Genomic DNA, 24,105 nt, shown 5'->3' on the forward strand with positions numbered 1-24,105 from the left:
CAGGAATTTGATTTATCATTCAATTATCTCCAAAAGAGATCAGGAGAAGAGATGGAATCATCAGCTATGGAATAGAAAGGGAAGAAAAGATAAATGCTAGAGAAAGCAGACCCAGATGATGTGAAATTATAAAAATGGCCATTATCCGAAGTAATACAATCTGCAACGAATTGCACATTATTGGCGTTTAACTGGAGAACATAAGAAGATGATAATGGAGCTGTAGCTAATGGAACTCACATGGAGGGTTCGCAGAAAACTGTAGACTTCGTGAGAAAAGAGTTGTGCAGCCTCCTGTTTAAACCTTTTAAGTTCCATTCTCCTCAAATATTCTTGAGTCATAAATATTCACTTCTTCTGAGCCATGGACAAGAGCAAGTTCCTGTAAAGACTGAAATAAGAGAAAAATTAGCTGGTTCAATTTTTGTTTGGACAGTTGCGCTCATATTTCTTTGTCCATAATTCACATAAGCATTGTCATCGAAGTCTTCACTTCTTATTTCTGTTATTGTTCCTGTAAATATCTGAACTTCATTTGCATTACGTAAAAAAAGTTTATTTATACAATGGCTGATAGAATTACACGGATAGCTTTCATTGATCTGACATGAAAAAGCACCTTTGGAATTTTGTTTTGCTTCAGTTGAAAAAACAAATCTGATTCGTCCGCCAACATTATCAAGCTATTCACTTTTATCAACAACAGAGTTGTATTATGAGCTAACTCTGTTTGGTGTTTGTCTGTTTGAATAACTTCTTATGCTAATGTTGTTTAGCGAAAAGTCTTGAAGAAGAATGTCATGTCCACCTTTCACACATGAGCTTTTGTGGAAAAAACAGTAGAAAAATAAAATTCCTTTATTCACTGCATAGATTTGTGAGCCAGCAACACCTCCAGATGTCATCGAAAAGCAGTTGCAGAATAGGCAGTTGAACAATAAGAATTTGTCCATTGAAAGCCAATGCACAATTGCACCACGTTCAGAGCCTGAAGAGTTAAGCGCACTGCATTTGAAAAATAAACTGATTTATAACACATTTCTTCTGTCTCCCAGTTCTCTTTGCACGCAGATCAATTGCCCCTCCGTGGTTACCTGAAGAGTAATTATGAAAGGAGCAATCATAAACTGCTGGATGTGAATTGACATTTTCAAACTGAATTCCTCCACCACCGTTTTTATCTGAACTAGCTTTTTCTGTAGAACATTGCGTTAATGTGGTCTAGAGCAAAATTTATTCAGCGATATTCAATGCATATATTCTTCCACATCTTGCGGAAGAAGCATTACACATAGAAAAGACGAATTTTCAACTCTAAGGATGGCTTTTTCATTGTCGTGCACATAAAGAGCACTTCCTTGTTGCGATGTGCAACCAATCCATTTCCATAATGAAATGGACAAACTTTCTGTTGCATCCATTTTGTTTTCCCTTGAATTTGAAGATTATTCAATTCTCATTAACCTTAATGAGAAGTATTTTTCATTGGAATTGCTCTAACCAAGAAAAACAGTGAAAATGAAAGAATAAGTTTTTTCAAATCAAAATAATTTTTCAACGTGAAAACTTGTGAATCATATCGAACCTCAAATGTCTTGTTCAGAAACTTTCGTGATAAAACGCAACAAGTCTTATGTCACCAGAAAACAAATATTCTAATTGATCAAAAAATAACATCAAAAATTAATAACGAGTGCAGTTTTTTTTGATACTGTAGTTTTTTCAGATATTTTTTCTCATTTGTAAAATTTTGAATATTGATAATAAATAATTGCAACGGAGTGTTTCATTACTTTCTCCAATCGGTAAATATTTAGATCCTTGGAGACTTTTTAAAAAATTTGACACTAAACATTCATCTGTCAAAAAAAAAAATCAACGAAAACATTCAAACGATAATAACAATTACTTTGAAAAGAACAAAATTGTATTCCAAAGCTTGTTTCGAAAAATCGTTCATTATTTCATTATATTTTTGTTTTAAAAAATTATTTTTTATTAATAATTATTAAAAGCAACAGATTATTCTTAGAAAATATGATTTGAATAACTTCGTGTTTATGCATAATATATATTTTCACAGAAAAGTTTTGTCAACCCGAGTTATTGCAAAATTCCCCAAAAATTTCAAAATTTCCATTGACAATTTCAAAATTATTGGGTTATTTCAAAATAACCCAATAATTTTGAAATTTTTTTTTATTTCACAATTCATCTATTCTTTTCTTTGATAATTTTTTTGTTTATTTTGCGAATTTCAAAAATATATTTCACTCAAAAACAGATTCGTCTTGCAGATCCTAATCAATTCAGACTCAGCAACTTGCAGTAACTTGCGAAGACACTTATCCGCATCGTATTTGTTGAACTGTGTTTTTTTTTTGACAGCATCTGCCTTTGAATGTGTCTTTCTTATTTCTTTCCATCAAAATTGTTGAATCGCTCAGAACGATGCTGAACAGCAGCTGGATGGAGAAAACACGCATTAACAGAATGGAGATGCTGCTGCATTCAGTTGTGTCTGCTTGCACATGCAAAGGGGAAGAAGAAGAAGAAGAAGAAAGAGAGGAATGCAAAGAGGATGCGTCTGTGGAGGAAGAGGAAGAAGAGGAGATAGAAGAAGAAGAAGATGATGATGTTTTTGCTTTTATTGTTTCTTTCTCTTTCTCTTTCTTTCTTTCTTTCTTTCTTTCTCTCTCTCTTTCTTTCTCTTTCTCTTTCTTTCTCTTTCTCTCTCTCTCTCTCTCTCTCTCTCTCTCTCTCTCTTTCTTTCTTCTTCTTCTTTTTTTTATTCCTTCGACAACTTTATTAGCTGACTATTAAATATCCATGGTAATAAGTACAAATGAAGAAGAGCAAAGGAAAAACAATACGAAGAAGAAGTTTTCATAGGGAGTTTGCATCAAAGTTTGTAGTTCAATAAGAATTAAACAACTTCTTTTCAAGTTGCCTGTTTTGTGATTCAAAGAAAAACAAATAGGGCTATAATTTTATCTTGACCTTTTTTCTTTATCAAGACCTTTTTCTTTTTTGCCATGCTTAAAGCTTTACACAAGCCTGCGATAAATTAAAAATAACCAGAAATGTTTGAAATGTTTTAATTTCCTTATTCTGTATTTTTTTTCCTATATTTCATTTTTTTCAAAAAGATCGAGGATAATAATAATTTTTTGTTTTGATCATTGACTTGCTGCTATTCCAGCGAATATTTTTTATCGGAAGTTTTAAGCTTTCATATCATAATACATCGTTTCTTTTTTAAATGATTTAGTTGTTTTAAACTTTCTCAACTTGTTTTTTTAACACTTTTCCTCATTTCACACTTATTTTCAAAAAACACGATTTCAGAGACATGCATCCATTTGTATTAAATTTAATGAAATGAAATAAAAACAAATTTGAAATGAAATGATATCTCAAAGAAAAAACAACAAAATATTTGTATATGACGAACAATTTTCAGATCAAAATAGTTATATGTTCTGCCATTTCGCTTCAAATTCTTGTTCAATTCTTTTTCTTTTCAGAATTAATCAAAAATATACAATAAATAATACCTTGTTTTTTTTATCTGCTTAAAAATTTACACAAATTCATATTTGTTCCGAAAATCGTGTTTTAAGCAAAAACAGTGAAATGAGATAAAAAGATCAAAAATAAAATTGAAAATGTTAAAAACAAGTTAAAATATTAATATAGGAATGTGGAATGCTGATGCTGTGGCTTGAAACGTTCGATATGAAATATTCGCTTCATGACCAGCAAGTCTTTGATCTGTGTCCTAAAATAATAAAAATTTTTAATATTTTTTTGAACAAAAAAATATCAAAAAATTTTTTAACAGAATTCTGAAAAACAAAAATATCAAGAAGTCTATTTATTTTGTTTTTGTTTTTTGCCTTTTCACAAATCAAAAAAGCAAAAATAAGTTTCAAAAAAACAGGGTTGAGATAAAATTTTGAGGTCAAGATAATATTTGCACCCTATTTTAATTCCTTCATTATACACCTCCCTTGCTCGCGTGGTGAGAGAAACAATTGTTGATAAAGAAGGCAGATCTGTTTGTGTGTACCTTGTTCGATTGATTTAAAATCGAGAGCAATACTTGCTTCCTTTGATGTTATCATCACTTCTTCCAATTGTTTCAAAAAGTGTTTTGTCTTATTTATTTAGTTCCTGCTTGATGCAGGCAATAACTTTATGCGTTTCTATTGAGAAAGAAAAATAAATTTGATTGTTCATTGAAAGCTGAAATCAGGTTCTGCGTCTCTTCAACACAAGGAACGGAAGTGATATCTTTGAAGGGATCATAAATTGTCAAATTATTTTCATTTATACACTCATCAAGACTAATTTGAGAGCGGCTTTGAAAGGAAAAAGAAGAGCAAAATGAGAAGGAATGTGAGGAAAAAGGATGTGATTTCATCTGAGGTGCTGAATAGGAGATGCGAAGGGAGTTTCTTGGAAAACGCTCTCGAGAAAATAAAGAGAAAGAGGAGTTGGAATAAGTAGATAATGATGCAAATTCCATTCCAAATTCCGTCTTTTCTTTCGTGTTCTGCTGAGTCATTTGCAGACCCTGCATCTTGCTCAGAAACAAGCGTCCCACTTCCTCATCGGGATTTTTGAGTTTGGACAGGCTGAGTGCCAGGCAGCAATCAATGAATAGCTCAAGACAGCTCAGCAGCTGCTTGTCTTCTCTTGTTTGCTCAAAAGCCGTTTCATTGGAGATTGTTTTAGACAAATCAGTGATAGGAGGACGTTATGCATCATCACGCAACATTTTGTCGATTTGCATAAATTATGATGAATAGACAATCATCTAAGCAGTCTTTTTCAATGCAACTGGAACAAAAACCAACTCAAGGAACATTCCACTCATTTTGCTCCTAAGCTTATTCTGCAGCACCCACATTGTCTCCAGAGTCAGCATCAACATTTATTTTTTTGTCTTCCCAAGAACAGAACCAGCCCAGTTTGTCAGTTCAAATGCAATTCACCACATATCCCATGCGTCCGCTTTCTGTCTCATTGAACAGTTCAGAATCACTTCCACATACGGATAGTTGTGAGATGTTTGGCAAGAAGATTGCATTATCTGCTCTCTTTTCCATTGATTCAGCAGATGCATAATTGCACAAACATGGACTTGAGATGCATCAGTTCCAGACTCATGTTGTTGCAATGTTGTGTTTGATCAAGAAATTATTTCAGTGGAAGAAGGAGAAAGAAGAAGATAGAGCAATTTGAGCTGAATTAGAATGGGTCTGGCTTCTTTTCGCTGGTTGTGTCAATACGTTTTCAGGCTTCATATCTCATCACACAAATCCCTTGCAGTATGGACGTGCGAAGAATCAATTCCAAATTGTGAATGAATTCTCTCACTGAAAAAATAGAAAGCATGTAGTCACCTCACATCTGAATCAAAACCTCTTGAAGAACACAACTGTTATTCAAATGCAATATATAAATGATTTTCATGATGGAAATGCACTATTAAGTGTTCGATTCTTCTTTTTCCTTTTTCAGAGAACAACATCAATACCTCTTTCCTCTTCAAAACCTTTGCTTGCTTTTTTTTCTTCTTTGATCCAAAAAAGTTATTAATTTCTTTGATATTTATGATTTTTGATTCCTTCTTCAATTTCTGTTTTTGTGAGTTATTCTTCCTTTAGAGCAAATAAATTCAATAATAAATTTTCGTAAAATTTTTCAATCCTTCTTCAGCGCATTGCCAACTTGTCAAGTCTTCAAATTCTGCTCCTCGAATAATGAAATAAAAATAATGATCACACTCACACATTTCGAAACCTTCTCCAGTTATTTCCTCAAAAAAAATTGTTCACAAAAATAAAAAATAATTTCCATTGGATAGCTTGATAAATTATCTGATGACGATGTTAATGGATGAGAAATGGAGAATCATATGGGTATTTTTTTTTTTTTTGAAAAGTCACAAAATATTAATTGATCTTAAAATCAGATCATAAATGATCAGTATATTCTGATCATTCCGTTCCCATATAAATTCACAATTTAAATCATTCTTAGTGTTTTTTCTCTCTCTTCAAAAAAATATTTTTAATAATTGTCCATGTATCATAAATATTTTAAAACTTTTTTATCACTAACATTTTTAGTTAATATCATTTTCGTGTTACTTGAATCTACGAAGTGATATGTTTCAATTTCTTCGTTTTCATTTCATTATCGATATTTTTCGTTCAAAAATCTTTTAAATTTTGTTTTATTTTAAAATGCACTTCTTTGTTCAAAAACAAATAATGAAAAAAGAGCTTTTTTTGGAATTTTTTTCTCGATATTTTTGATAGCGGAAATATTATTATTTCATGTGCTAAGCATTCAAATCACATTCAAATAAACGTGCTCAAAAGAAAAAGATTCAGATGTTGAATTGAAAAAATGAAATATACAGACAATTTATTTTTCGAAAAGCCCTAAAAATAGCAAACCAGAGAAAGAACAAGCCATGAATCAAAACCCTTGTTGTTTTGATATTAATCTTTCTTATTTTCGTATGTTTTTCATTTCATTTTGAATTCTTTGCATGAAGATATCCAGTTTTGTGCTTTTCAATCACTTGAGAAAAGGTTTGCAATTCTAACTGATCAAAATCTCTTGTCACATGAAGATGTTGTCTTTGTGCAGCTGTTGGAGCTTCTAGTGGGCGTGGTGGGGTATTTGAAAAGTCTTCTTGTTACAGGAGCGGAGCAGTAATCTTCTTATCGCTCAAGTCCTTTGTCTTTTTTATCATTATCTTAAATTCGGATGAGTAGAAAAGAAGTGGAGAAGGTTGCAGTGCATAAGCCCTTCATCTTCATTTTCATCGACAGTTGATTCTTCGGAGGCATCGGTGGTAGCTGTGTTTAACACGTCATTAGCAGCGATGGACAGCATCGAAAGACGGCTGCGGATTGTGATGCCAGAATAACTTGGGCATATGTTCTGCACATGTCGCTGTCGCTGAAGATGCTGTGGGAACATGCTGTCATGTGGCTTGCTGTGAGGTTCGTGGACATTTAGAACATACGCAATGAAAAGCTTTCGGAGATGCTTTTTGTTCCGCTGGTGGCTCCGCTTCTGTCGCTTGCAATGTCTGTGGGAAAGAAGTTGGGGAGAAAGCGGATATTATCGGTGGCAGATATGAATGGTTATTGTCGATTAACGATCAATTTTTTCCATTCGCTGAAGATATGGCAATTGCAGTTGTTGAGGTGTGTGGAGTGAAACTGGACGATAAAGTGACGGGGAGATGTGCAGCAATGTTTGAAAAGGGGAAGAGCTGAAGAACAAGAAGGAAGACCTGGAGAGGACGAAGGCGAACGCTTCTCAAACGCTAAGCAAAATGTACGGAAAGAGCGAGGGGCATGTTATGGAGCTGGGGGTGGAAAAGGAGGAGCTGGGGATGCATATCTGGGAGACGAGAGAACAGCACGATGAGGCGAAGCATGAGATGGAGAAGCGGTATTCGGAGTTCAATATGATGCTGCAGAAGATCTGGGACGACGAGCGGATCTCGAAGCGGACGAACGGGCTGGTGGAGCAGCTGCAGCAGAATGACAAGATCAAATGATGCGAGAGAGGAAGATTCTGCAGCTGAGCGAGAAGCACAACACAGAGGTGAAGGAGCTGCAGCAGCTGGTGGTGATGAATGTGAATGTGGAATTGACTAATGTGGGTATTGAGAAGGATAAGATGAAGCAGAAATATCTGTGTAGGTTGATGAGCGGGAACAGGAAATTGAAACTTGGGGATTTACGGCCACACTTGCTACGCCTTCTTCGTTGTCGTCTGCGGGAGGTGGGGAGGTTCAGTCTTTGGCTTTGTTGATTCTGCAGTTGGGGCTGTGTGAAAAGAGTCAAGAGAAGATTGCAGAGAGCTTCAAATGGAAGTGCTGTGATACTTGAGCCAGAGCCGACGGGAAAGGTGTTGTTGTGAAAGTTTGGAGCGGAGTGAGCATAGTGGGAGAAGCAAATAGCTGTGGAGGAGAGAGTTTCTGTATGGAGAAGTGGGGGGTACAAATGTGTGGCAGAAGAGAAACAAGATGGAGATGGAAATGAAGATGCTGATGGAGCAGTCGAAAGCGCAGGAGCAGACGATCTGAAAACAAAAGGCGCTATTCGAGGAGGCGATTGAGAATCAGTGGATGGCACTTGCGCAAAAGAGCAGGATTAAAAGATAATGAATGCGTCGTATGAAAAGATGGCGCAGCGCCTGGTTTGGTAGGTGAAGGGAAGGTGGAGCAGGGGAGAAAGTGGTTGGAGAGGGAACTTTTCTGGCGGGGTTGACAGCGATGGAGCGGCTGATGAACGCAGTGTCTCAGATGCGGTGGTAGGTTGCGTACGAAACAGCGAACGTGCTTTGGTTGCCGCCAACGTGGAGGTCATCAGTTCCGATGCAGATGCTGTTGATGCTGCTGAAGACAGGACTTAAACAGAAGCTGGCGTGGACGCTGTCGAAGATCCAGGGAATAAATAGAGAGAAGATCGAAGCAGACTTGGGTAGGGCAATCTTAAGTGGGATGGTGGTTCCGAGGCAAAGGTTTGAGGACTTAGTGTGTATGTGGATGTAGGAGAATAATGCAGAGCAGAAAAAGAGTGAAGCAGCTTTGTGGGCATAATCTGTGGTGTGAAGCTGTTCCGGAAGGACTTTGCAGGGATGTGGCCATCTGGGGTATTTGTGCGGAATGAGTAAATTGGAGGTGAAATGCAGTTTTCATTCATTTAGACGGTGTTTGAAGTTGTATCGGAGAAAAGATGAAAGTGTTTTTTGTTGTTTGAGGGAATAAAGTCGGAAAAGAGAAAAACCGAAATATTTGTGTTTCCATCGTTTTTCTGAACAACTTCCGAGCAGTAGCAGCTTCCGGATGTTTGTGATGAAACTTATCTGCGAAGTCCTCATCTGCAGTCTTTGAATAATGAGATTGTGAAGACAGCGAGATGCGCTGAACAACTTAATGCGGGAACTTTATGCAGTATTGAATGTGGCGGGGGAATGGATTGGGCTGAAGCTACCAGAAGAGATTATTCAGTCGGTGGAGGAGAATGAAAACGGGAAGAAGGCGTTGTTCCAGATGGCGCGGCTGCTATGATGGCTGTTGTCGATGAAACTGTGGAGGAACGACTCAAAAAAGGCGATCTGCTTTGATCTTCCTTTGGAGGATAGGCAGTGATTGGCGCAGTTTCTAAAGACTGTGGCATAGCGGAGGGAGTTGATGGCGAAGCCTTGTAATGTTCTTTATTGGTATTGACATCTTCGTTTTCATGTTCTTCTTCAAATCATTCTTCCTCTTCCTCCCACTCCTCTTTCTCTTTTTTCTCTTTTATTCTTTTCTTATAAATTTTGATTTTCTCAATTTTTCTTCTTCACTTGATTTTATTTCATCGATAAACCTCATTCTCCATCCATATCCTGTTTCTTTTAACATTCATTTTCTTTCAAAGCATTCTTCGAAAGAAACAAATATATAGTCAACATTGAGAATGTTTTGTCTTCTTTTTGTTTATTTCTGAGTGAATAATGGAAAATAAGAAGGAAAGGAGGAGGAGAAGAAGGAAGAGGAAGATGATGATTCTTGAAAATATATTGGCTCCTTCTCTTTCCCATTGCCGTTCCATTCTATTGTGATACAGCTCTTCACACCTGCCAATCACACAGCTGCATCCCAAAGTTGATCTTATTTCCCATCTCGTTCTTTTCAGCTGCAGCCCCACTAGCCCCACAAACAACCCAATCATCCACAACAATGCCCGCTGCCCTTCTTTCTTCTTATCAGCCTGCTGCATAGACTCCATCCGCAGTTTCTGAACCACATCCACCCCTACCCATACCCTTGCACATGTTGATGCCACCGAAATCACCAGCACTTGGCCATTCAGAGCCATCTTCAGCAGCGCAAAATGCAGACTAACTGTCTTCTTAACTGTCCTTTTCTCAGATGGATACAGATATGCTCAAATTTCGGAGGAATTAAATATATCCTGATGTTTCAGTTACAGCGTGAAGAAGAAATTGCGATGACACGCCTCCAGCACCGACACAAATAATGGCAAACAGCACCCAGACAGCATGCACACATCCCGAAAGATCCGCAGTAACAGCGCGTGCTGTATCTGCAGAATGCTCTCTCACAAAAGAGACTCTTTCTACGAATACGTCATCCCTCACCAAGCTTCGTGAGATGATGATGAAAAAGTCAATGAATCGCATCAGCGAATCTCATTATGCAGCTCCATTATCACCTCCTTTTTTCATCTTTTCTTCTGCTCAGGTGTTATTCAACAGAAACCCTAGAAACGCAGGCGAGTATTCTTCTCACTTCTCCGAATAAAATCCCTCTAACTCCTCTAAAAATACATCTCGATATTCTTATCCGAAGCCTCTTTAACAGCTGTATTGATTCACTTCCAAAACATCCTATACAACATCATTAGGAAGATCTAGCTCTCTTCTGAAAGTGGCTTCAACTGAAAACCTTCAAATAGCACTTTGCAGTTGTCTTGAAAACCACAACTTGATTCCTTTGCACTCCTCCTGCACAAACTTCCCGAACAACAACACATCCACAAAGTCCTTTTGAAACAGCTCCACAACAAAAATCATCTTTAATTGTGCGGCCTCACTCTTCTTCTGCGCTGCGTGCTTCACCCTCAGCCACATGAATATATAATCCCCAAACTACTGCCTCGGAACCACCACTCTCACAAACACAGCGCTGCCCTCTCCCAAGTCTGTTGCGAGCTTGTCTCCAAATATCCCCAGAATCAACGTCAGCTTCCACACCAACGATGGCTGCAGCCCTATTTTCAGCGGCTTCAACAAACGCTTCATCCACACAGACGACTGCAACTTGATCGGTATCCAAAGCTCATGTTTCGCATCGTGCGCAACCAGCCCAAGTGACCAAGAAACCGTTCTCATCTGATGCTCCATCCTCTCTTCAAACAACTCCTTCTTTTTCTTCTGCTCCCATTTCTATTGCACAAGCTCCGTCCGCAGCTCTCATTCATCAATTGAACAGCGCCTTCTACATGTGTATTATCCTTTCCTGTTCTTTTGACAGCACCATTCTTTTCTATCTTTCGCTGATCCCAGATCTCGTTCCTTCACTTCCACCACCTCCTCAACCACAGCTGTTTGTTTTACTAACAACATTTATCGCGCTCCTCACTTTCACAACAACAACCTTCCAAGAGGAGTACATCTCAAGCATCACAGCGCTACCACCACAATGCTCGCTGTAAACTTCTCCTTGTGCTTTTCGTACAGCCCCAACAACAGAATCAAGGAAACCAAAGATGGAACCATCCCATAACAAACAGAGAAACCAAAGAAGAAAATGTGGCAATTGTAACCTCCGATCAGCCATTTTCCACTTTTCATCCACACCCACCACTCCTCCTTGCAGTGCACAGCACTTCTTCTCCTTTACCTGCTTCACCTGCTTCACCTGCTTCACCTCTGTGTTGTGCTTCTCGCTCAGCTGCAGAATCTTCCTCTCTCGCATCATTTGATCTTGTCATTCTGCTGCAGCTGCTCCACCAGCCCGTTCGTCCGCTTCGAGATCCGCTCGTCGTCCCAGATCTTCTGCAGCATCATATTGAACTCCGAATACCGCTTCTCCATCTCATGCTTCGCCTCATCGTGCTGTTCTCTCGTCTCCCAGATATGCATCCCCAGCTCCTCCTTTTCCACCCCCAGCTCCATAACATGCCCCTCGCTCTTTCCGTACATTTTGCTTAGCGTTTGAGAAGCGTTCGCCTTCGTCCTCTCCAGGTCTTCCTTCTTGTTCTTCAGCTCTTCCCCTTTTCAAACATTGCTGCACATCTCCCCGTCACTTTATCGTCCAGTTTCACTCCACACACCTCAACAACTGCAATTGCCATATCTTCAGCGAATGGAAAAAATTGATCGTTAATCGACAATAACCATTCATATCTGCCACCGATAATATCCGCTTTCTCCCCAACTTCTTTCCCACAGACATTGCAAGCGACAGAAGCGGAGCCACCAGCGGAACAAAAAGCATCTCCGAAAGCTTTTCATTGCGTATGTTCTAAATGTCCACGAACCTCACAGCAAGCCACATGACAGCATGTTCCCACAGCATCTTCAGCGACAGCGACATGTGCAGAACATATGCCCAAGTTATTCTGGCATCACAATCCGCAGCCGTCTTTCGATGCTGTCCATCGCTGCTAATGACGTGTTAAACACAGCTACCACCGATGCCTCCGAAGAATCAACTGTCGATGAAAATGAAGATGAAGGGCTTATGCACTGCAACCTTCTCCACTTCTTTTCTACTCATCCGAATTTAAGATAATGATAAAAAAGACAAAGGACTTGAGCGATAAGAAGATTACTGCTCCGCTCCTGTAACAAGAAGACTTTTCAAATACCCCACCACGCCCACTAGAAGCTCCAACAGCTGCACAAAGACAACATCTTCATGTGACAAGAGATTTTGATCAGTTAGAATTGCAAACCTTTTCTCAAGTGATTGAAAAGCACAAAACTGGATATCTTCATGCAAAGAATTCAAAATGAAATGAAAAACATACGAAAATAAGAAAGATTAATATCAAAACAACAAGGGTTTTGATTCATGGCTTGTTCTTTCTCTGGTTTGCTATTTTTAGGGCTTTTCGAAAAATAAATTGTCTGTATATTTCATTTTTTCAATTCAACATCTGAATCTTTTTCTTTTGAGCACGTTTATTTGAATGTGATTTGAATGCTTAGCACATGAAATAATAATATTTCCGCTATCAAAAATATCGAGAAAAAAATTCCAAAAAAAGCTCTTTTTTCATTATTTGTTTTTGAACAAAGAAGTGCATTTTAAAATAAAACAAAATTTAAAAGATTTTTGAACGAAAAATATCGATAATGAAATGAAAACGAAGAAATTGAAACATATCACTTCGTAGATTCAAGTAACACGAAAATGATATTAACTAAAAATGTTAGTGATAAAAAAGTTTTAAAATATTTATGATACATGGACAATTATTAAAAATATTTTTTTGAAGAGAGAGAAAAAACACTAAGAATGATTTAAATTGTGAATTTATATGGGAACGGAATGATCAGAATATACTGATCATTTATGATCTGATTTTAAGATCAATTAAAGTGCATAAGCACCTTAATTATCAAGAAAGTGTTTCATCAATTCCTTCTCTTGTTTGAGAGACGCCACAATCTATGGGTCAGTCGCCACATTAGATCAATGATGTCTGCTTCGCAATTCCCTCCGATTGTTGGACTTACGCCGTCGGCTGATTCTGCAATGCAGCACAGTGGGGCGCAAAGCCAACCAGGGACCTTGTCACAACCTAACATCTTTTCTTCCTCTTCAATTTTTTCACCTTCTTCATCGGAAGGTTAAGCACAGGAGTTGACCCCTTCAGCTGACAGAAAGGAAAACGAAGATGACTTAGAGATATCTCAACGTATTTGTCAGGAGTTTGAGGACATTTTCGGACAAACGCCGAATATTTCAATTTTTGATCTAAGGATTTCCCCAAGATCCGTTCAAGATGTTGTTGAGGAGTATAAGACACAGGATTTTAGCCCGTTGTTATCGCTTGAACCGCCCACTGCCAAGAGAACAGAAAACTGGATTAAAGACGCATTAGATCAGGCGGGGTACAAGGTGGAGATTTTTCTTTTCCAGGCGATTAAAGCTGCGCTCATAGGTTTAGCCGAGATACCGACTTCAAGTGAAGGTGCAAAACAAAGGCTTGCTGACATCTTGATAATGATTACCAGGGCTCTTCAAGAGGCACGAACGGTTCGAATTCAAGGCAGGTTTGGTTTCAGGGCTGCCACAGCGATGAGCACAGACGCTTCTACAGGAATTCTCACAGAGAGACAGGAACTGATTCTCAAAGAAACAAGGCAGGAAGCCAAGCTAGAGAGAGGCTTCCAGAGACCAGCACTTCCTATTACACGTGTTCAGGCTCCTGTTAGAGAACAACCAGGAACACTTCAAAGAAGATTCAGTTATCCCATTTCTCACACAAATACACGGTTTTTTCGGAGATACCCCCGGTCCTCAGCCCCCACAAGAAGACAGCAATTCGGAAGAAGGAGGAACCAGAGCAGTTGGAGCAGGAGACCAGGGGTGCGTCAACAATTTTAGGTCCAATTCACAAGGAAACAGAGCAGAGGAGGCACATTGGAGGGAGAACCGCTTTGTTTCTCTCAGCATGGAAGCGAATCGGAGGAGAGAAATTGATAAGCAATGGAGTTCAGGCCATGTGGAAAAGCAAGCAGTCCAGGAAAGCTCTCAGCAGAGCCCAGTTCAGAGATGGAGCGTGTCTACTCAACCAACAAAAGATCGAGGAATTCAAGAAAATATTAGAAGAACAGTTACGAACAGGAGTTGTTATCCCAATGGAGCAGAGGGAGGTCAAACACAGAAACAATGTATTTCTCATTCAAAAGAAGTCAGGAAGCTGGAGACAGATTCTCGATTGTCGGAAACTAAACGCAGCAGTGAAGAGAACACATTTCAAGTGCGACGGAGAAAAAACAGTAGAACGGCTAATAAGACGGAAAGATTACGCAGTATCCCTGGACTTGGAACAAGCTTATTATTTAATTCCAGTTTCAAAAGAACTAATTCCCTATCTTGCTTTCAGATTCATGGGAAAAGACTACTCCTTCAAAGGCATGCCTTTCGGCTTTGTAGATGCACCGCGCCTGTTCACACATATAATGAGGAAGGTGACAGCGGAGATAAGAAGAAGATGGGATGTCAGAGTCGTTGCCTATTTGGACGATCTTCTTTTTCTGCATCAAGATCAAGAAGTCTTGAAGAACATAATACAGGAGATAATCGTATTTTTGGAAAGCCTCGGTCTGCTGATAAACAAGAAGAAGTGCAACCTCATTCCGAGTTCGCAGTTCAGTTTCCTGGGATTCAAATGGAACACAACCAGCTTCGATGTTTGCCTTACGGAGGAAAGAAAAAAGGCACTGAGAGAACTGTGTCGCTCGTGGGAGAGAAGGTGTTTAAGAGCCAAGACAGTCAGAGTGAAGGATTTCGCATCATTCGTGGGAAAGCTCAGTGCAACGCGCTTCGTTCTTTCAGACGCATCTTTACACCTCCAATCCATCTACAAATTGTTGCAGAAAGGAGTTACGACAGGCGGATGGGATGGAATGATGAAGCTGAATGCGTCAATCCTCCTGCAGATAAGAAAATGGAGATGGATGTTGATGAAGAACCCCAGACGCAGACTAACTCCAGTGTTTATTCCAGAAGCAGCGCTCACCACAGATGCATCAGAAAGCTCCTGGGGAGCAACCCTCAGACTAAACAGAATGTCACTAGATTGTCACAGTCGCTTTCCATTCGCGGTGAAAAACCAATCATCCAACTTCAGAGAACTAAAAGCCGTGGAACTTGCCCTAACACATTTTGCACCAATCCTAGCAGAGAATCGGATTTCACAGTTGCAACTTCGTTCAGACAACTCAGCAGTTGTTTTCAACGTGAACAGATGGAATGCAGGAAGGAATCTCCGTCAAACGCTCAAAAGGATATGGATATTGAAGGAGAAACTGAAGATAGTCCTGAGAGCAGTTCATCTCCCCGGATCGCGAAACACAAGAGCCGATGCTTTTTCCCGCCTGGAAAGAGCAGGAGACTACAGCATTGCAGACAGCGAGCTCAAAGAAATCTTGTCTGTTCTTCAAGTTACTCCAACGCTGGACGTCTTTGCAGCTCAGCACAACCACAAGGTCGATCGTTGGTGCGGAATTGGAAGCCCATTGGGAGAAGACGGTCTAGCATATCCATGGAAGAACGAGTGCGTTCTGGCACACCCCCCAATTCCACTGATTCCAATGACGATTCGGAAGGCACAGAAGGAGAGAGTACCAGTAGTATTACTCCTGCCGAACTGGAAGGGGCAGAACTGGGATGTGCTATTGGAGAAGACGCCTCATCAGACATTCGAATGGAGGAGTCTGAGAACAGTACTGAGAAAGGGTCCATCAATGGCAAGCACAGGTGCATGTCTTCCTCCAGGCAGGTAAAGAGTCATATTGATCAATCCACAAGAGTTAAAGGCGAGAGCTGGTGGAGAAGGGCTTTGGAAGAAAGATCTTTCCCAGTTTCATTGGCAGAGGAGTGCATATCGGGAATTGCTCAGTCGACGTGGGATGGATATTTATTCGGCTTCGCACACTTTGGAGAACAGTGGGAAAAGAGTGATATGGGCATAATTCCAGAGGATATTCACGAGTGGGCAGCTCGATGTTCCAGCATATTTATTACACTTAGAGACAATGGAATGAAGCTGTCATGTTTGCAGCTCATCCGCTCAGCAGTTTCATTTTTCACAAGCTTGGTTTACAACACAAATTTAGGGGATATTCCGATAATAAAAATATTGTTTAGAGGGTTTAGAAGAACAGAGAGGACAAGAAAAAAGAAGGTCCAAGAAATTTGGAATCCGAAGACCATTCTGACATTCTTTTCTAATCTTGGAGAAAACCAAAGCTTGAGTTTCAAACATCTGACAATGAAAGCCATTGTGCTCACCATGCTATTCACTGCGTGCAGGTTTACAGAGTTGGAAAGAGTAGATATGGAACGATCCAGATTCGAGCAGGAAGGAATATATCTAGACACAAGGCTAAAAACATCGCTTAATCGAACAGAAATTGCTGTTCCTTTTTTAAATGAAAGCCCTTCAATTTGCCCAGCTTCGGCCATTCAAGTTTTGTGGGAAGAGATAAAGAAAAGAGAACCAGATGGAAATAAATTGTTTTTAAATACCGAAACTTTTCACCCTCTTACAGTAAAAGGTATTAGACGATTGGCAAAGGAGACGTTGAAGGAAGCAGGAATTCCAGGCCATTTCACTCCTTATTCAATAAAGGCTGCAACGCTTTCAACGCTAACGATGTCTGGAATTCCACCAACTCAGATTGCGAAGTTTGCCCGTCTTTCCCCTAGAACAGACACTTTGGTGAAGCATTATGTGAAGGCCAATCTTGCTTCAACCTTGGGGAAAGTGATCGCCTCAACTATGAACGTTCACAGTGAAGAGTTAGCAAACAATCCGTGTGCAGAAAATGGTGTCAAGATGTGCGTCAGACCAGACAGAGACCAGAAGAACAAAAAGGAGAGACGAGAAATGGAATCTGGGATGGTACTGAGGGATGAGAAGTGCCTGATGAAGCCAGGTTTGAGTGAGGAAGAAGCTAAAAATTCTGTTGAATTCCCTTCCAGAGTAGACGAGCCTGATGAGGAGATGGAGGAACAGAAGTCACTTGGAGAACAATTCATTATTCGAACAAGATCACAAGCAAAAAAGGAGGAAGAGAGCAACAACGCAAAGAAGACGCACACTGTGGTAGTAATGATGGCTTCATCATCCAACTAATTGATTCTCTCAAACAAGAGAAGGAATTGATGAAACACTTTCTTGATAATTAAGGTGCTTATGCACTTTAATTAAAAAAGAAAGTGGAGAATCAATTCCTTCTCTTTGCCCACCACCGTTTTCACTCCCACCCTTTGAAGTTCTGTTTTCAAAACTGTTCGTGTTTTTTGCAGTTCCTTCTCTTTGCGCCTTTTGGTTTTATAAGCGCAAAGTGGTTTTTTTCCCAATTCACCAAAACACACAAATGGGCGACTGACCCATAGATTGTGGCGTCTCTCAAACAAGAGAAGGAATTGATTCTCCACTTTCTTTTTTAATTAATATTTTGTGACTTTTCAAAAAAAATACCCAATATCTTAATCAACTTTTCAAAAAAAAAAATCCAGCCAATCTGATAGGACTGCTGAGTTAGGTGGTCATATCTCTGATGATATCGGTTTATTTCTTTGATTTTTTATGATTGTTTGTTCTTGTTGCGCTTCCTCAATCGAAAGAAAATCAAGTTAAGTTTTATCACAACGAATCAAAAATGCTCATTTTCAACACAATAAATAAACAAATAAATAAATGTCAAACAAATAAAATCTCAGAAATAATGCTTCTTCCATTTTATGCTCTGACATACTCTTCTGTTCTTCATGACATTTTATTTGAGAATAGAAAAGATGAAACAAAAAAAAATCTCGACAAAGGAAATCGAAAATTTTATTCAAATAACAAACTTTAACGTACAATTTTCTTGTCTTCTTTTTCATAGTTAACATCTTTTTTTTCATTCCATTCCTTTCAACAGTGAAGCAAGAAAAACAAACAATTCATTCTAAAATTGAAAACAATTATCAAAATGGCAAAATCTTTGAGTTTATGAATAAAAGCGAATTCATTTGCACATTCAATTAACATTTTTCATGTGCGTTTCATGAGCATAATCAAATAAATGTTTTGTGTTATTCAAAGGTTTGTGCCCATCATCAACCAAATTTTTATTTCCAACAAAAGGATTGAAACACATGTTATTGTCGACTTCAATATTTCTACAAGCACTGAATTGGATTTCAATTCCACAGATAAATAAAATTTTAAATAATCATTGAATTATTATTCCATAAAAAGCAATTCATATTTATATCATCAAAAAGAACCGACAAACTCAAGATGTTAGTTTTCATTTTTGAATATGATGATTTATGCAATTTATTTCTTGAGAATAACACCATAATTCGTTTTCTGATCTTAATGAAATGAAGGAAATAACTTTATTTTGCAGTTATCTTCTCTTATCCAATTATCATGTTCCAATAATATATATCTTATAAAATCATGTATCGATGTTCTATGAGTGCAGAAACTTTTCTCAGGCAATATTTATTACAAATCAGTGAGATTCATTTTCTTTTCTGAAATTATTTTTGGAAACAGTTTTTCGTTATTTTCCAACTTTTCTTTTTCTCCTCCCCGCTTCCCTATTCATTCTTGTGTTTTTTTCCGAATTTTCACAAATACAACAATTTCGAAAGTTAATACCATAATCAACAAAATTCAAAACTTTTCCTCAACGATAAATGTCAACTTGATGAACAATTTCCTTTGGTGCAGTTTTTCCATCCGAATCTGTTCAAAGCTTTTCTTTTCCGTTCAACGCATGTGATGGAATCGATAAAGAAACCAGAACAGATCTGTATCGACAAATGTCTGTTCGCTTCTAACAAACACGTTCGAATCTTCAGCAAGTTGTTCATATTTAAAGTTGAAAGAGACTTAAGTTAAGATTGCTTTGATATTTTTTCTCCCCAAATATATTTCCCTCCGCTTGGCTGTATCATTCATGAATAAGTTTCCATGTCAATAAAAAATGGCCGTCCAGCTGTAATTTGCCAGCACATTTCACACAAGAACATACCCCAACCTGGATGATCTTCAAACTCGTTGCCGCTGAACTTTCATCAGGCAGTTCTAAGACAGCACTCACTTGGAAGGTTCAATCCAATCATTCTTCTTGCAAAGCAGAATAAGAAATACGACGATTGGCAAGGCGTAAGATAGATAAAAACTGAAAGCACACATTCAGTATCGCTTTTTTTCAAACATATGCAATTTTTGATGATATGTTAATTTGTTATAAAGCTTCTGAAACATTCATTTGTTTTTTCTCACTTTTCAATTTTTTGTTGAATAACAATCAAAATAAAATGAATAATTTCTTTATTAACAAAAGCCTAACTTTTCTCTGTTAGAATCAGTGCTTCAATTGAAGATCGCGTTCAAAAAAGAAAAACAATCAATGGATGCAATATGAATAAAAAGAATTATGAAAAAAACAAACCAAATTCATTTCATATCAAAAAAAGTAATTAATATTTTGATGCGAAATGAATATAACGTTCGAATAAAAAATAAATGTCTATTCTCGCTATTTCAACAAATTTTTGTGAAAAAGATGAATAATAAATTATAATGGTATTATTTTTTTCATATTTTTTTTTTCATTTCTCGTGAATCTCGTATATCCTAAAATTTAAATGTACATGATATATGTTTTGATGACTACGTTTAAAATTATTTAAAAATACGATAGTGATATGCTCAATGAATAAAAAAAAGATGAAGGCTCCGAAAATAATAAAAGATAGGTGGAAAAGTGTCTTTTTATTAAGAAAAGATGCATTCAACTCAACAAGAAAAAGATAGTCGTTTTTGCGAGTTTCAAGTTGCTTCAACAAAATAATAAGATAAAATCAAGAATTAATTAATAACAAACGAGACTATGATTTTCAGGAATTATCCATAAGTCTATAATGTCTTAAAAGTGAAAAATATCAGAAATTGTAAATATTTATCTTATTTAAAAAAATCGAAACTTTTTTAGGAAAGCAAAAATACAAATTATATTAGGAACCATAAAAAACAATAATGATAATACAATTAATGTTTGTGTAGATCTTGAATTGTTTGGAGAAAGGAACATCAACTTTAATGTTTTTTTCATTTGTATTATTGCAAATTGCTCTTACCATTAATTCAGAAACAATTGAACCCATATATGTAAAAGGAAGTGCTATTGATGATTCAGGAACAGGGACAAAGGATAGTCCAGTGAAAACTTTGAATACGGCATATACTAAATTCGATGGCAAAGAAAGCGATGCAGTTTATACAATAAAAATAATCAAAACAGATGATCCTCAATTAGCTGAATCAATTACATTCAACAAACAAATCGGAGTGAAAGTTGTTGGCGTTTACATTAAGGAAGCAGATAATTCAGAGGAGGAAGCTGAAGTGCAGTTAGATTGCAAAATTCAAGTTACAGAAGATCTGATAAAGTGCAGGGAAACAGTTGAATTGAGTAAGATAGTATTCATCTTCACTTTTTCATTGGCATCTGCGGAAACAACTGAAACGCTATCATTGATCGCTGCAGAAGACGAGTCAAATTTGTTGAAAATTACAAGTTGCAAGTTCAAACGTCCTGATACAATTCCAGCAGATTCAATGGCAAAAATACACCTTATAAATGTGAAAGCAGGAGAGTTACAGATGAGTGAAGTACAATGCAGTGATGAAAATAATATGATAATGTTCAGCGTTGCACCTTTTTTGTTTGAAGGAGTTTCGTCTGTTTCATTAACGAGTTGTCAATTTGGCAAAATAACATCTAGTGCCAGTTCGGTAATGAGAATCAAAAATACAAACAAAATTCAAGTTTCTTTGGACAGCTGCACATTCACTGAATGCAAGTCAACTGAAGCAGCAGCTAGTGCAACAAGCGGAGCACTTTATGTTGAAAGTGACGCAACAGATAGTGAATTCACAATTGGAAATACAGGTGCAACAACATTTACTTCATGCACCTGCGAAAATGGCAAATCAGGAGCAATACATTTGAATATGAAAAAGATAACAGCTGATAAATTAACTTGGCCAAAAACAGAAGCGAATTTAAAATTCATAACTTGCACGGTTGGAGCTGCAGCTACATCTAAAAATACATCTTTATATTTAGATGTTAAGGTTGAACTTCATTCAGAATTTGCTGCTGCAATGAAAGCTAGCTTTGCGAATGGATATGACAGAACGACACATAAAGATTATATCATGGCAAAAAAAACAGAAACCGAAGATATCGATCTTGTTTCAGAATATATTGACCCAGCTCCAAAGGAGGTGAAAACTTTTTATGTCAAAAGTGGTGCAACTGAAGGAGATGGATCAGATACAAAACCATGGGCCAACATAAAAGATGCCTATGATCATTTTACTGAACCAAGCGAAGGTGGTTTCTTCATTGAGATCATGAAAACTGATGGAGAAGGTGGGGCATTGGTTGCAGAGGTGAATACATTTGACAAAGCAACAGGGGTGACAATTGAGGGATATCAAACTGATGTTAGCAATATTGTAAAAATTGATATCAACTGTCAAACTGCAGAAGGAAAAGATATGTTCACATGCAAGAAAGCTGTTGCATTCAAATATCTGAAAATGACCTTCCCGTTGACATTTGATAAAAAAGGGGCATCAATGTCAAATGATGGAACATTGGCACTTATTCATGCTGATTCGGAATCGACATCTCTGGCCATTGACACTTGCGAATTTGTGAGAGCACCAAAGGAGACAGGAAAAGATTACATTGCTAATATTCACGTTGTGAATGTGGATGCTGGAGCTGTTTCAATGAACGATGTTAAATGTACTGGTGCAGAAGAATTGACATTTTCAGTCACACCATTCAAAGTTGAGGGAGTGACCTCTGTTTCATTAACCTTGCTGAACATTGAAAAGTTGAATTCCAAACAAAGTGCTGTGATGAAAGTTGTGGGAAAAGCTGATGAAGTTGTCACAGTTGTGATTGACAGATGCACATTTTCAAATTGCATTTCAAGTGATGAATCCACAGCAACAAGCGGAGCATTGCATGTTGAATGTGAAAACAAAGGGAGCAAATTTTCAGTGAAAGATAAAAGTGCAACATCATTTTCATCATGCAGTTGCACAAAAGGAAAATCAGGTGCTTTGTATCTGAAAATGGCAAATATTGAAAAAGCAAATCAACTGTCATGGCCCGAAACAAAAACTGATGATAATTTTAAATTCACTACTTGCACAGCAGGTGAAGGAGATAACGAAAAGAGTACAGGAATATATTTGGATGTGCCAGTTGCCCTTCATAAAGATATTGCAGACACAATGAAAGCGGGATTTGCAACAGGATATGTCCGAGGAACAAATGACTGGAATATTGTTGCCAACAGTGAAGATGGAGATGTTGACTTCACTTCAAAATACTTCAATCCAGCAATTGCATATGTGAAGAAAGATGGAAGTGGAAATGGAGAAACATATGAAACTCCAATGGGAAGCATTATAAACGCGTATAACGGATTAGTGGCAAAGCCAAGCATCTCTGGATATGTCATCAAAGTTATCAAGGAAGAAGATGATAAAAAGATTCTGAAAGCAGAAGCTGTAACATTCGAAAAAGAAGTTAAGATTGTTGGAGTGAAACAAGTTCAAGAGGAAGGTACCGAAACGAAGAAAGAAGTTGAAGATATAGTCAGCCTTGATTGTGATGCCAAAAATGGAGGAGATTTGTTCACATGCAAAAATAAAGTTGAGTTCAGAGGAATTTCCTTCTTGTTCCCATTATCATTGGATAAACCTAAGAATTCAAATGATGATCCAGTTATTAATTCATTGATTGTTGCAGAAGGTGCAGATGCAAAGTTGAACATTGTGAACTGCAAATTTGTCAAATCAAAAACAGAAACATCATCAAATGATGGTGAAGAAACAGTTGGAATCCATCTTGTGAAAGTGAGTGCAGGAACGTTGACAATGAACACTGTTGAATTCAAAGAAGCTAATGAAGTGAAATTCCAAAAGTCAATGTTTGTTATTAATGGTGCTTCTTCAGTCAAATTAGATAAAGTTGATATCGAGAAAGTGAGTGTGGTTGATGAGGCAGCAATCATCATTCAAGATGCAACTGATAAAGCTATGAATGTCAAAATCGAAGAGTTGACCATGAACGAGGTGAAATCAGAAAAGGGATTGTCAGCAGGTGTTAAGATCAAGATGGTTGATAGTGGTTCAAATGTTGAAATGGGAAAAGATAAGAAATGTTCATTCAAATCGTGTGTTGCAACAGCAGGTAATGCAGGAGCAATTACCATTGAGATGAAAAAAGCAGTTGATCATTTGAAACTTCCGGGTGAAGGCAAACTTGAGTTAGGTGAAAACAAAGGGAAAGATTCATCGGTGGCATCGTTGTGCATCATTGCAGAAGACTTTGATGACTTCTGCAAGAAGGGTGATTCATTTGGGTTTGCTAAGGATTACAACGATGATAACAAAGGATGGATTGTGGGAGCAAAAGATGAAAAATCTGACCTTGAAGATGTGTATGAGAAATACTTGAAGAAAGAGGAACCGAAAGAAGAGCCAGAACCAGAAAAGAAGAAGTCAAATGCAGGAACAATTGTTGCAATAGTTGTTCCTATTGTTGTTGTGGTGATTGTTGTGGTTGTGGTGATTATTGTAATTGTTGTTGTAAGGAAGAAGAGGTCTCGCAACTAAAAAATGAAAAGTCAGAGCGTTAACTGTTGCTGATGTGCTATATAAAAAAAGTAAAAGGCTTATTTTTTTCTTTTATTTTTTTTTTAGAATTAAGTTA

General features: G+C 37.6%; 6 protein-coding genes across 6 annotated transcripts; 5 read left to right on the top strand and 1 right to left on the bottom strand.

Annotated features, from left to right (window-relative positions):
• Positions 1 to 7,366: 7,366 nt before the first annotated feature.
• On the top strand, positions 7,367 to 7,594 carry MONOS_11833 (uncharacterized protein; the record flags this gene model as incomplete). Its single annotated transcript, XM_067864402.1, has 1 exon — positions 7,367 to 7,594. The coding sequence occupies one exon, from the start codon at positions 7,367 to 7,369 to the stop codon at positions 7,592 to 7,594; it is 228 nt and encodes a 75-aa protein (XP_067732450.1).
• Positions 7,595 to 8,202: 608 nt separating this feature from the next.
• MONOS_17193 (uncharacterized protein) lies at positions 8,203 to 8,593 on the top strand (the record flags this gene model as incomplete). The annotated part of the gene is made up of 2 exons (XM_067870089.1): positions 8,203 to 8,238; positions 8,357 to 8,593. 2 exons carry the CDS (start codon positions 8,203 to 8,205, stop codon positions 8,591 to 8,593), a joined length of 273 nt encoding a protein of 90 aa, XP_067732451.1.
• A 1,473-nt stretch (positions 8,594 to 10,066) lies between these two features.
• On the top strand, positions 10,067 to 10,351 carry MONOS_11834 (uncharacterized protein; the record flags this gene model as incomplete). Its single annotated transcript, XM_067864403.1, has 1 exon — positions 10,067 to 10,351. One exon carries the CDS (start codon positions 10,067 to 10,069, stop codon positions 10,349 to 10,351), a length of 285 nt encoding a protein of 94 aa, XP_067732452.1.
• A 347-nt stretch (positions 10,352 to 10,698) lies between these two features.
• Positions 10,699 to 10,953, bottom strand: MONOS_11835 (uncharacterized protein; the record flags this gene model as incomplete). Its single annotated transcript, XM_067864404.1, has 1 exon — positions 10,699 to 10,953. One exon carries the CDS (start codon positions 10,951 to 10,953, stop codon positions 10,699 to 10,701), a length of 255 nt encoding a protein of 84 aa, XP_067732453.1.
• A 4,232-nt stretch (positions 10,954 to 15,185) lies between these two features.
• On the top strand, positions 15,186 to 17,429 carry MONOS_16227 (uncharacterized protein; the record flags this gene model as incomplete). The annotated part of the gene is made up of 1 exon (XM_067869139.1): positions 15,186 to 17,429. The coding sequence occupies one exon, from the start codon at positions 15,186 to 15,188 to the stop codon at positions 17,427 to 17,429; it is 2,244 nt and encodes a 747-aa protein (XP_067732454.1).
• A 2,973-nt stretch (positions 17,430 to 20,402) lies between these two features.
• Positions 20,403 to 24,008, top strand: MONOS_13717 (uncharacterized protein; the record flags this gene model as incomplete). Its single annotated transcript, XM_067866445.1, has 1 exon — positions 20,403 to 24,008. One exon carries the CDS (start codon positions 20,403 to 20,405, stop codon positions 24,006 to 24,008), a length of 3,606 nt encoding a protein of 1,201 aa, XP_067732455.1.
• Between the last annotated feature and the right edge of the window lie 97 nt (positions 24,009 to 24,105).

Source organism: Monocercomonoides exilis (genome assembly GCF_001643675.1).
Source record: "Monocercomonoides exilis strain PA203 chromosome Unknown scaffold9-1957334, whole genome shotgun sequence".
Classification (NCBI taxonomy): Eukaryota; Preaxostyla; order Oxymonadida; family Polymastigidae; genus Monocercomonoides; species Monocercomonoides exilis.